Source organism: Sapajus apella, unplaced genomic scaffold, assembly GCF_009761245.1.
Source record: "Sapajus apella isolate SASKATOON/1434 unplaced genomic scaffold, GSC_monkey_1.0 scaffold65, whole genome shotgun sequence".
In the NCBI taxonomy this organism is placed as follows: Eukaryota; Metazoa; Chordata; class Mammalia; order Primates; family Cebidae; genus Sapajus; species Sapajus apella.
The window spans coordinates 12,056,171-12,068,304 of NW_022437005.1; the positions used below are offsets into that span (position 1 = coordinate 12,056,171).

General features: G+C 46.5%; 1 protein-coding gene across 1 annotated transcript; it reads right to left on the minus strand.

Annotated features, from left to right (window-relative positions):
• Window positions 1-240: 240 nt before the first annotated feature.
• Window positions 241-10,342, minus strand: NANP (N-acetylneuraminic acid phosphatase). The gene is made up of 2 exons (XM_032248197.1): window positions 9,785-10,342; window positions 241-1,852 (listed from the first exon to the last, which is right to left on the minus strand). Exons 1-2 carry the CDS (start codon window positions 10,013-10,015, stop codon window positions 1,196-1,198), a joined length of 888 nt encoding a protein of 295 aa, XP_032104088.1. The 5' UTR covers window positions 10,016-10,342; the 3' UTR covers window positions 241-1,195.
• Window positions 10,343-12,134: the final 1,792 nt, after the last annotated feature.

Here is a 12,134-nt window from a genome sequence, read left to right on the forward strand (position 1 = left end):
CCAGCACTTTGGGAGGCCAAGGCGGGTGGATCACGAGGTCAAGAGATCGAGACCATCCTGGTCAACATGGTGAAACCCCGTCTGTACTAAAAATACAAAAAATTAGCTGGGCATGGTGGCACATGCTTGTAATCCCAGCTACTCAGGAGGCTGAGGCAGGAGAATTGCCTGAACCCAGGAGGCGGAGGTTGCGGCGAGCTGAGATCGCGCCATTGCACTCCAGCCTGGATAACAAGAGCGAAACTCCGTCTCAAAAAAAAAAAAAAAAGAAAAAGAAAAAGAAAAAGGAAGAGATCGGGAGCTGCATGGTTAGGCTACATTGAGGAAATGTTCCTCTTATGGATCCACAGAAGAAAAATGACTTTTAGAGCCATGTGGCTTGCAATTATCTCTAGCAAGAGTCTAGCTCCCTTGGCCCCACCGTGTGTCTGGGAAAAGACAGTGAAAACATTTCCTTGAGAGGTGAAAACTACAAGGAAGCTACCAGCTCACTGTGCACAGGTGAGAAAATGTCATGGTAAAGGAGCACCACGTGTTGATTTTAACAGCTTTTTCTAACTGTTCTGTCACACATTACAGAAAAACTGCCCCCCACCCTCCAAAAAAAAAAGTCATAAGAAAAATCAGATTCATAATAGAAAGTATACATCCAAAGTAGGCAAAAAATACTGCTTGTTTTCATAACTGTTTGTTTTCAAAATATGCCAAATAATTTCACTATAAAATACCTCGATTTGCATGTGACTTAGTACTTACTTCATATTAACCAGATTCAGCTGCTTTGATAAATCTGTGTATTTTAGAAACATCTGTTTTTAAAAAATATTTTTAAGCCAGAAGATAAACCTTACATTTGTGCATCCATGTGTAAAGCAATCCTGCCTGGCACTATGGAGCCAAGATACTAAAAGATTAATAACATAATTTTTAAAAGCTCCAGTTACAGACTAACACATATTTTCTCAAATTTTCTAGGCTATACCACTGACTTGTATTAATGCAATCTGAATTTTCAGATATAAGTATCAGTCAATGGTTGGTTGTTACAATTTAAATAACTTCAAAATATTGGCCATTAAATCATAAGTAAAATTATTCTTAGAGCTGGATTATTATAAGTGGAGTACCCTAACTTTTCTTAGTTCATACTCTGCAAATTGACTCTAACATTCATAATCATGCCCTTTTATGTGCTTTAAGCGGACATACTGACTTTGCAGTCTATACTTTGTAAGAGAGCAGGTAATTCTAGCACAGAAGAAACGATGTAATGCGGAACTGGGGAGGACTTCAGTGGCACTACTCCATTTTTATTGATCCAGACTGTTGCTTTCAATCCTGCATTGAGGCCTCCTTGGATGTCGGTTTCTAATGTGTCACCGACCATCACACAGTCCCCAGGTTGTACTCCGAGAAGATTGCAGCAGTAATAAAATATGGACGGTGCTGGTTTCTCCTCTCTCTGCTCTCCACCTACAACAACAGCGTCAAAATAGGACTGACAGGCACAAGCCTCAATCTTCTCCCTCTGGGTCTGTTTGTCCCCGTTTGTTAATAGAAGTAGGCGGACCTCCTTTCGAAGTTCAGTGAGCATGGCTTTGACATCTTCTGCTAGTGTCATATGCTGTAAACGGGTAGACTTCCAAAGGAAGTAACATTCTTCAGCCAATTTTCTATTGGCGGCACCACCTTTTGTTTCCTGGATTGCTTCTTCCCAATGTGAAGTCCTTAGATCAGTAATGCATGTATTATAAGGATGAAAACATTCCTTGCTGAGTTTTACTTGAACTTTATCACAGATGATTTTAGCCTCTTCTTTATAATGGTATTTTGATTGTAAGAGCTTTATCACCTAAATAATGGAAAACAACTCCATTAACACACTGCATATCTTTAATAGTCATGCCCTAGGAAGCTGTGATCCTACAAGTGGCTGAGAGATTACAACTCCACTCCTCTGGTTTTTGCTTTTTTTTTTTTTTTTTTTTTTTTTTTTGAGATGGAGTCTTGCTCTGTCACCCAGGCTGGAGTTCAGTGGCATGATCTCGGCTCACTGCAACCTCTGCCTCCCGGGTTCAAGCAATTCTCCTGCCTCAGCCTTCTGAGCAGCTGGGACTACAGGTGCACACCACTATGCCCAGTTAATTTTTTGGATTTTTAGTAGAGACGGGGTTTCACCATATTGGCCAGGCTGGTCTCGAACTCCTGACCTCATGATCCACCTGCCTCGGCCTCCCAAAGTGCTGGGATTACAGGCGTGAGCCACTGTGCCTGGCCCACTCCTCTGCTTTAAAGCAGGTATTAACCACACCATTTCTGGTGGGAATCGGCCTTATTTTTAGAGACAAGGTGAAAGTTCTCCCAACCTCTCCAGAACTCACTTATTTTTGAAAGCCAATTTCTTCATATATAGCTAATAACAATCCTTTGTTTGGCAGTTTAGAGTTCAACATCTTTCACTCTGGTCACAAAGACATGAAAATAAAACTTGTGCTTATTGGGCTGTGCATGGTGGCTCATGCCTGTAATCCCCGCACTTTGGAAGGCTGAAGTGGCAGGATCGCTTGAGCTTAGGGGGTTCAGGACCAGCCTGGGTAACATAGCAAGTCCCCATCTCAAAAAAACAAAAAAACCTTTGTATTTATTTTTGGTAAAACATTTAAAATTTCTGACAACCACTAATTAGACTATTCTCAGAAAAAATAACATTTAGTTCATATAATCTTTTCTCATCTACAGTCACTTCACATTTTGAAGACCTAAATGGACTAACATCTAGAATGGGATCCAATTCTGTCCTTTTATTTTTTTTAGACAGTCTCATTCTGTAGCTTAGGCTGGAGTGCAGTGGTACCATCTTGGCTCACTGCAACCTCCACCTCCCAGGCTCAAGGGATTCTCCTCCCTCAGCCTCCGGAGTAGCTAGGATTACAGGCGCCTGCCACCACGCCTGGTTAATTTTTGTTTTTAGTAGAGACAGGGTTTCATCATGTTGGCCAGGGTGGTCTCAAACTCCTGACCTCAAGTGATCTGCCTGCCTCGGCCTCCAAAGTGCTGGGATTACAGGCATGAGAGCCACCGTGCGTGCTCAATTCTGTACCTTTTTTTTTGGATACAGAGTTTCGCTCCGTCACCCAGGCTGGAGTGCAGTGGTGCGATCTCAGCTCACTGTAACTTCTGTCTCCCGGGTTCAAGTGATTCTCCTGCCTCAGCCTCCTGAATAACTGGGACTACAAGTGCCCGCCACCATGTCTGGCTAATTTTTGTATTTTTAGTAGAGGCGGGTTTTACCATGTTGGCCAGGCTGGCTAGAACTCTTGACCTCAGGTGATCATCCTACCTTGGTCTCCCAAAGTGCTGGGATTATAGGTATGAGCCACTGTGCCTGGCTCCAATTCTGTACTTTGAGTTAAGTACTCCCTCTCTCATGTTCCCAAGGCTCTTTATGTGTGCTTTTTATAATACTAATCCATTTGGCCTATCTTCTAACTTTTCCTAAAAGCCCTAACGTGACAAGCATTGTACCATATACTTAGCACATTATTTCTAATCTTTTCTACAATCCTGCAAGACAGCTCCCTGTTTGAGATGAGGCAGGGAAGTGTAGAACTTAATAACTTGCCCATCTAACTTGCATCCACACACCTGCGTACTTCCAAAGCCACATGCTTGCCTTTGCACTATGTCTTAGGCTCTGGAGACTGGCCCTTGTCCTCGGGGCATTATCTGGTGGGGAATATAATATACAACCACTACAAATGATGGTGCATGAGGGGGTGGTGCCATGAGAGCAGTTTAAACAAGCTGTGGGAAGAATATGGAAGTCATTCCACAGGGTAGCTGGCAGAGAGTCACACTGAGACAAGGAATAAGCAAGCAGAAAAAGTGGGTATGGGAAGAGAAGAAAATCCTTCCAGACAAAGGAACAGCATGAATAAAGGCCAAAAGTTTAAAATTTTGTGGGAAAAGCAAGAAGCTGAGTTGAGCCCAAATGGAGGCATGTGAGGGAGGCTGCCAAGAGATGGAGCTGGGGAGCCTGTTTGTGTTTGTGAAGTCTTGAACCCCATGCTGTAGCAGGTGCTGAAGAAATCCCCTTGACACACACTATATGTACTGGTCAGCGGCTTCCCACTCCAGGTATGGGCCTCTCTAATTGTGGGCTTTATTTGGCTACACACAAGGGCATCTATACACACAGGATGGGGCTAAAAATTGTTGCCCTGGGAGCAGCCTTCAACCAATGTTGGGTAGAAATTGGCGAATAAATATCACAGCTTCCTTGCCCCTTGGGGAGCACAACTGAACGCTGTTCTGTGTACTGTCTCCCAGAGCTGTTCTGTGAACAGCTCCTCCAGCTGCTCACAGCAGTAACCTGCTCATTAAGCTGCTCTAACCTGTACTGAACTCCTTCCCCTTCCTGTCTCCCCGACCCCTTCATGTGTGTCCCGGGATCACCTCATGAACTGCCTGCACTGGAAGTCCCTGTGTTCAGGAAGCATCTGAGGAAAGTCAAGCATGACAGGCAATGCTGCATCTTTGAAACGTACCCAGCTAGGGCTAAAATATATCTGTGGGAACTAGGGAATAAGCAGTATGCTACTCACACACCAGAAACTCAACTCACCTATTGAGAAAGAAACGCACATGTTTTTCTTCCCTCAGAGTTAAATAATCACAACAAAGGAAAAATAATTTTTTTTTTTTTTTTGGAAATGGGGTCTCACTGTCACTCAGACGCAGCCTGGAGTGCAGTAGAGGAATGATGATAGTTCACCACAGCCTCAAACTCCCAGGCTCATCTCCCTTCATCCCCTGAGTATCTAGGACTACAAGTGCACACCACCATACCTAGCTAATAATTTTTTTGTTGTTGTTAGAGACAGGGGTCTTGCTGTATTGCCCAGGAGTGTCTTTAACTCCTGGCCTCAAGCAATGCTCCTGCCTTGGCCTTCCAAAGTGCTGGGATTACAGGTGTAAGCCACTGTGCCTGGCTGAAAGGAAAATATTTTTTGAGGTATTTGTGCTAATTGGAAAATGCATCAGAAGACTTATCCATATCAGAAAAAGAAATATTTAAAAAAAAGAATAAAGAAAAGAAAATATAATCATTAAGAAAAATCTTATCTGCCCAAGAAAAATATACTAGCCCTAGGAATTTTAGGTAGAGGCAAAACATCGCAAATTTTTGCTTTATAAATTTCTATTAACAAACAAAGCTTTTTCAGTTTCCATGTTTATCTCACCATCTTTGCTAGCAATATCAATTGAATGCGACTGACAGGAGCTCTAAAATTTCAGCAACCCTACAGTTGCAAAGGACACATGCCTCTAGGGCACCACAGGGCTTGAGCTCAAATAGGGGCTGGCTCATACCAGTAAACACAGAGCTCCCAATATAGACCCAATTTCCTGTTACTGCAAGTGGCACTTCACTAAATACATTATTGAGGCTCTGAAAAAGCAGGATTTGCTCACCTTAAATGGGAGATGTTTGTAAAGGCATGGTATGCCACTCCCAAGTTTCAAAATCTCTTCCTATTCTATCCCTTCAATCAACTTCCCCATTTTGTCACACAGCAACTAATTACAGATTGATTTGGGACAACAAGTGGCATTTTAACAATATTAACATTTTTAGGAAAAAAGGTTATTAGCATTCACTCATTACAGCTCTCTAACTTGGAGGCATGATGATACTTTGTGTGTGATTGGTAAGGCAAGCCTGAAAAGATTTTGGTATAAAGGGCCCACCAGGTGCTCGCTGGCCTGAAGAAAGGGGCCCTGCTCTGACAGAGGGGCGGGCTATCAGTAGATTATTAATAAACTCAAACTTCATCTACTTCAAAACTCTATCTTAAGGCTCTCTCTGAACATATACAAAAAGGAAACTCTATTCTTCTACTGTCTGCTTTCTAGACCCAGAACTAAAGTTAGTATCATCAATACTTTAGTTTAGCTAACTGATTTTAAAAGACTTTCGAGGGCTTAGTTTGGGAACCATCTAATACTTTAAGAAAAGTGTATTCTGAATACTAATCATTTGGATGTGAAATGTATGGCAGGAGCACCTGACAGCATTAACTTACGCACACCCTGAGAATGACCCTGCGGTCTATGAGGAATGTGTATCTGGGTTCTGAGATAATGAGTCCAAGAGTGACCAATCCAGAGATTCATTCTTTATCCATGAGGAAGATCTGAACCCTGGCCCATCCCATCCTGCAGAGCTCAGGCTGCAGAGGAGATTGAGGTGCTTTGTTTTCCATTAAAGGAAGGTAGCCAGGAGGAGGTTGCTGCGGTTAGGGTGTTAAGTGAAAACGCTATACAGACTGCATTTCTTCTACAAGTGGCTGCCGGTCTGTCCAGCCACCCCCACCGGACGTCTAGTATATAAATTCCCTCAAAAACCCGTTCTCGTTTGCTGACTCCAGGTCTCTTCTTTAGCCTCTTGAACATGGTGCTATCCCTACTGAAATCAATAGGGATCCAGCACAACAGAAGGGGATGAATTCCAAATAAAACTTAATAATTTAAAAACACACTCACAAAGTGAGGACTGCCTGCACACAGCCTAGCAATTCAAGCAGCCCTTCTGTTATTTTTATTTCAAGTCTGTGCTCCAACATCCACTTACTCGAGGAGGCCAAATCTGACCAGTCTGTTTAAAATGTTGATTTGTGCCAGGTGCGGTGGCTCACGCTTGTAATCCCAGCACTTTGGGAGGCCGAGGCAGGAGGATCACTTGAGGTCAGGAGTTCGAGACCAGCCTGACCAACACAGTGAAACCCCATCACTAATAAAAATACAAAAATACAAAAAAAAAATATATAAAAAATAACAAAAATACAAAAAAATATAAAAATTCAAAAATTGAACCTGTAATCCCAGCTACTGAGGAGGCTGAGACAGGAGAATCACTTCAACCTGGGAGGTGGAGGTTGCAGTGAGCTGAGATCGTGCCACTGCACTCCAGCATGGGCAACAGAGCTAGACTCCATATCAAAAAAAAAAAAAAAAATGTTGATTTGTTACCCTCTCCACTTTTTCTATCACATCTATAAATACTTATTACGTTCCTTGACATACCCGCTAAGAAGTAAATTCGCAAATGCAGAAATCTCTTCTGCTTTGTCAAGTTTCTGCAGAAAAGTTCCTCTTGGGTACTTGCCATGAAAAACCAGTCTAAATAGGGAGGAAAAAAAATAACTTCCCTAGGTGATTAGAAAAAGTTGAAGTTGATACATACAGTCAGTATATGACCCCTTCTCCCCAACCCAAGGCAATGGCTGAACCTTTCCCTCTTCCTCCATTCATATATTATTTACAGTGATTTATGAAAGCTGGCATGGTTACTTTTGAATAGCTCAACATCCATGAATGCTATTGTTTCCTTACGTGATAAAGTATTCCTTGTAAAACCAAGAGCACAGTTCGATTCTGCTAATTTATTAGGTTCATTTCTTTTCCTGCTCATTTATTGTTACAGACTAATTACAAAGGAGGCAGTAACAGAACCAAGTCTCAAAGCAAAAATTTGTATCCATCCATCCAGCATTTATTCGACATTTGCCATTTGTCGAATGAGGATAAATAAGACAGCTTGTTCCCTCCCAAGAAGCTCACTATTTAGTCGTAGCCACCTGAGTTGCAAAATTAATTGTAATATCCTTTGACAGGTGCATTAAGAAATATCTGAACAAGACCAGGTGAGGCGGTTCACATCTGTAATCCCAACACTTCGGGAGGCTAAGGCGGGCAGATCACAAGGTCAGGAGTTCAAGACCAGCTTGGCCAACATAGTGAAACGCCATCTCTACTAAAAATACAAAAATGAGCCAGGCGTAGTGGCAGGTGCCTGTAGTCTCAGCTACTCGAGAGACTGAGGCAGGAGATTTGCTTAAACCCAGGAGGCAGAGGTTGCAGTGGGCCGAGACTGCGCCACTGCACTCCAGCCTGGGCAACAGACCGAGACTTTGTCTCAAATTGAAAAACAGAAAAGAAACAAATATCTGAACAAAATGCAGCACTAGTATAAGTGAGAGTGTAAAGACCAGGGAAACATACAATTTAATCTTTGTTTTAAAAATGTTGCTGTGGCAAGAATGTGGAGGACACACTGGATGTGGTAAACCTAAAGGCAAGCCCACAACAACAGTCTCGGTGAGAAATGAGCTGTAATTGAGACATGGCATGGGAAATGTGAAGTGGTGGACAGGCTGAGGAACGAGGGTGAAAGGTGCTATAATTCGCTGAGTGGACACTGCACCCATGGGCTTCCCAAGCATTATAGGGTTATTGAGGAGTAATATAATTCACATTTTATGAAGATATAAGGCTCCGAGTGGTTAACTCGTTAAGGCACTTTCAGCTAGGTTTTGGGAGAGCTGTGATTCATATTAAAATGTCTGATTTTAAAGCCCAACCTGTTGGCCTACAGCAAGAATTGGCCTAAAGCAGTAACTTAATTGAAACGCATAGGGCTTAGCTTGCTAATAACACACAGGTAAATATGCAATGTCCACAGCAAGAGATACTAGAGGCAATATGGCACACGGTGGCATCGCTGAGGCAGAGGCCAACGTTATACAGTAATATAATGTGGAACGCCTCAGTAAAGTCATGAAGACAGACTTAAAAACATTCACGGATTCTGGCAATTTGGGACTGCCTAGTGACCCAGCAAGTCTATTTCAGTCTAGTGAAGATGAAGTGACACTACGATGGATTTAGTAATAAATAGAAGCTAGAGACAAGGAGATAATGGGTATAGATTTCTCCAGGAAAACATGGCTGTCAAGAGAGACAGGTAACATCTACAGCAGGAAGAACAGCCCAAAGGGAGGCGTCCTTTTTACATTAAACAAACAAACAAAACAAAACAAAAAACTATGGCAAACATGAATATGAGGCAGGAGTAGAATGCGCCTAAAAAGAAAACGGATGAGGCAGTGGAAGATCCAGGGACACAAAAACTAACTGAAGCATGAAGAGGACGGGACGCTCAGGTTTGGACGAATTAGCTTTTCAATGCGGGTTTTTCCACATCTGATAAACCCTTTGCTTTCCCCTTAAAGCTGAAGGCAGACAAAGGAAGCCGGGTGGACTGGGGCTGGAGCATGGGAGGATCTGAAGCCGCCTGCACGCGCGTAGAGGAGCGGCTGCCTGGGAGCTGCGCCTAGGGAAGGGCATGCTCTCGCAGTACCGGCTTCCGCTGTGTCACCTCGGAAAGCCACGGGGACCACAACCTTCCGGGGAGGCCAGAGGGAGTTCTGCGGGGACAATTCTCTACAGCAGGGCTGAAGTCCAGGCCCGCCACTGACAGCCGTGTCACTCCTTGGGTCAACACTGGAGCTGACTCTGCCAAGTCTCCTCCCAGCACCCGTGAAGGCCGCGCGGGGGACGCGACCCTCCGGCGAGCTCCGCGCCGACAGCCGGACCCTGGGCGGACCCAGCACCTGGTCTCGCGGCTTTGCTGCCGCCTCCCGCGCCCACGGGCGTCTCCGCCACCGTGGCAGACGTCACGGCGCCCTTCCGCGTCCCGCGCGCCGAGGCACCTGCGAGCAGCCGCCCCGGGGTCCAAGGCTGGGTGGCAAGCGGCGGCCAGGCCAGGGAAAGCAGCCCCGCAGGGCCCGCACGCCTCCAGCCACCCCGCACTCGGACGCTCTGAGTCTCAACAAGCAGGAGCGGCCCCGGGGTGAAAGTGGGGTCAAGGGGACGTGGGCGCGCAGGACGAAGCGGGGCGCACTGACCCCGCCGAGAGGAGCGCCACGGGAGAGGACGTTACCTCCAACATGCCTCTCCTGCTCGCCCCAGCCGTGTCGATGAGCGTGTTGTCCAAGTCAAAGAAAACGGCCCGGACGCGGCTCAACCCCATAGCGCCAGCCGCGCGCGCGACCCGTAGCCGGCCGTCGCCACCCGCGCATGCGCAAGGCGGGCTGCCGGGGAGACGTGGGAGGAGCTGCGAGGTCACCAGACCCTCTCCCGGCGCTGGAGGAACCCCCTCGATCGGTCTCATTCACTGCGCCGCTGAGAACAGCGAGATCCCGCGAGACTCCGCGGGTCTGGTCTCTCAGGAGCCGGGAGGTCGTGCGTCCGCGCCGCTGGGGGCCGCGGCTGTTCAGTCAGTGGTGGTGTCTGGGGTTGCTCAGAAGCGCAGTGCTCTTCCCCGGTGGCCACCAGTTTCTCTCTTTCCTCACTAAACCCCCTCCGGCGCGAGGGACCGTCATCACTGCCCCGAGGGTGGTTGTGCGCGCTGCCAGGCGCAGGGGAGCGGGCCCCCCAGGTGGGCGGTCCGGCGGCGCGGAGACGCCGGCTTTGGCGGGCCCCGTGTCGGCAGTGAGCGCCCGCAGTCCTCGCCTGCGGGTGCGCTCGGGTCACCGTCGGCTTGCGAGCGCCGCGCTCGGCGGGAGGTGGAGCCTGCGCCTTCCGGCCTCGCGGCCTGCGCGCTGGGCTCCTCGCCCGTAGCCCGCAGTTTGCGGCCTTAGCGGGGTGGAATCCCTGTCGCCTGGGCCCGCGCCAGCACGTGCCTGAAGGATGTGACTTGGGTCTTTTACAACCCTCGTTGGGCAGCTGTGCCCGAAGACGGAGTGGCTGCCCCATGTGCTGCCGTCCCTGGTTGCCGTCCTGAAACCTTCGTTCTCAGGTCTTCGCATGCCTCACTCAGCTGTGTTCAGACCCAGCAAGAGGCTGAGGGACGGCGACCCCCTGTTAAATTCGCGGAGAGCTGTAGCGACTCTGCCTCTGGTGCGGGCGGAACGGGGGTCGTGACACCAATCGCTAATCTTTGTCTCTGTTGGGTAGCTTTACCGTAATTTGGATATGTGGTCATCGTTAGCGACCAGAAATGGACGGTCAGGTACTGCAGGGCTACGGGCCAATTACCTGATTTTGTTTAGACAGTGAGCTAAGAGTGGTTTTTCATTTTTAAATTTCTTTTTATTTTTGAGGCAGAGTCTTGCTCTGTCGCCCAGGCTGGAGGGCTGTGGTGCAACCTTGGCTCCCTGCAGCCTCTGCCTCCTGGACTCAAGTGGTCCTTTTACCAGCTTGGCTAATTTTTTTTTTTTTTTTTTTCGTTTTTTTTTTTTGTTGTTGTTGTTGTTTGTTTGTTTGTTTTTGTTTTTTTTAGACAGGAGGTCCCCCCCTGTATTTCCCAGGCTGATCTCAAACTCACAGGCTCAAACAATCCCCTGACGCAGCCTCCCAAAGTGCTGGGATTACAGGCGTGAGCCACCACACCTTGCCTGACAGCTTGAATTCCTTCTAGATTAAATGTCTGGAAACTTCAGGATGTTACAGTTAATATTTGTGGATGAATGAGTCTTTTGTAGCATTTTAAGGTGGTGAGATGTACAGACTCACTACAGCTGGACCTCAGTTAAGCACAGGACTTGAACTGCTATGCTGATAGATTAACACTAGTAGTTAGAGGACGTCTTCAAATTTGCAGGAAGCAAGATCTGAGTAGAAGATTTGTAAGTCATCGTTCTCAGTGGCTCATGGCTGTAATCTTAGCACTTTGGGAGGCTGAGGCAGTCAGATTGCTTCAGGCCAATATTTTGAGACCAGCCATGGCAACATGGTGAGACTCCGTCTTTACAAAAAAATTTGAAAATTAGCTAGGTGTAGGGGTGTGTACCTGTGGTTCCATCTGTTTGGGAGGTTGAGTTTGGAGAATAGCTGGGGCTCAGGAGATTGAGGCTACAGTGAGCTGTGGTCCTGCCTCTGCAATTCAGCCTTGCCGACAGTGAGACCCTGTTTCTTAAAAAAAAAAAAAAAAAAAAAAAAAAAGATTCGTGACTGTGAGACTTGCTCTAGGAAGAAATGGAAATGGAACTGTAGTGATGCTTCTGCATTCTTCTCTCTGCAGAATGGCTCCATTGTTTGGCAGATACTGATGCCCAGCATTGAGCCTGTCCTCTTCTGCCTTAGGGGAAGTCTCCCATGGCCCTTCCCACCCACCTTGCCTGTGCAAGTTCATTACTACTGAACAGCTTCAAGAGCAAGGTGTGCCTTCTGATTTAAAGTTTTCTCAGATTAGGGCATTGCCAGGTTGATAGGGATGAAACAGAAGCAACTGGAGGAGAATCTCAGGCTCCCACATCTACCCAGCTATCAGCAGCCCTCCTTTCTGTTTT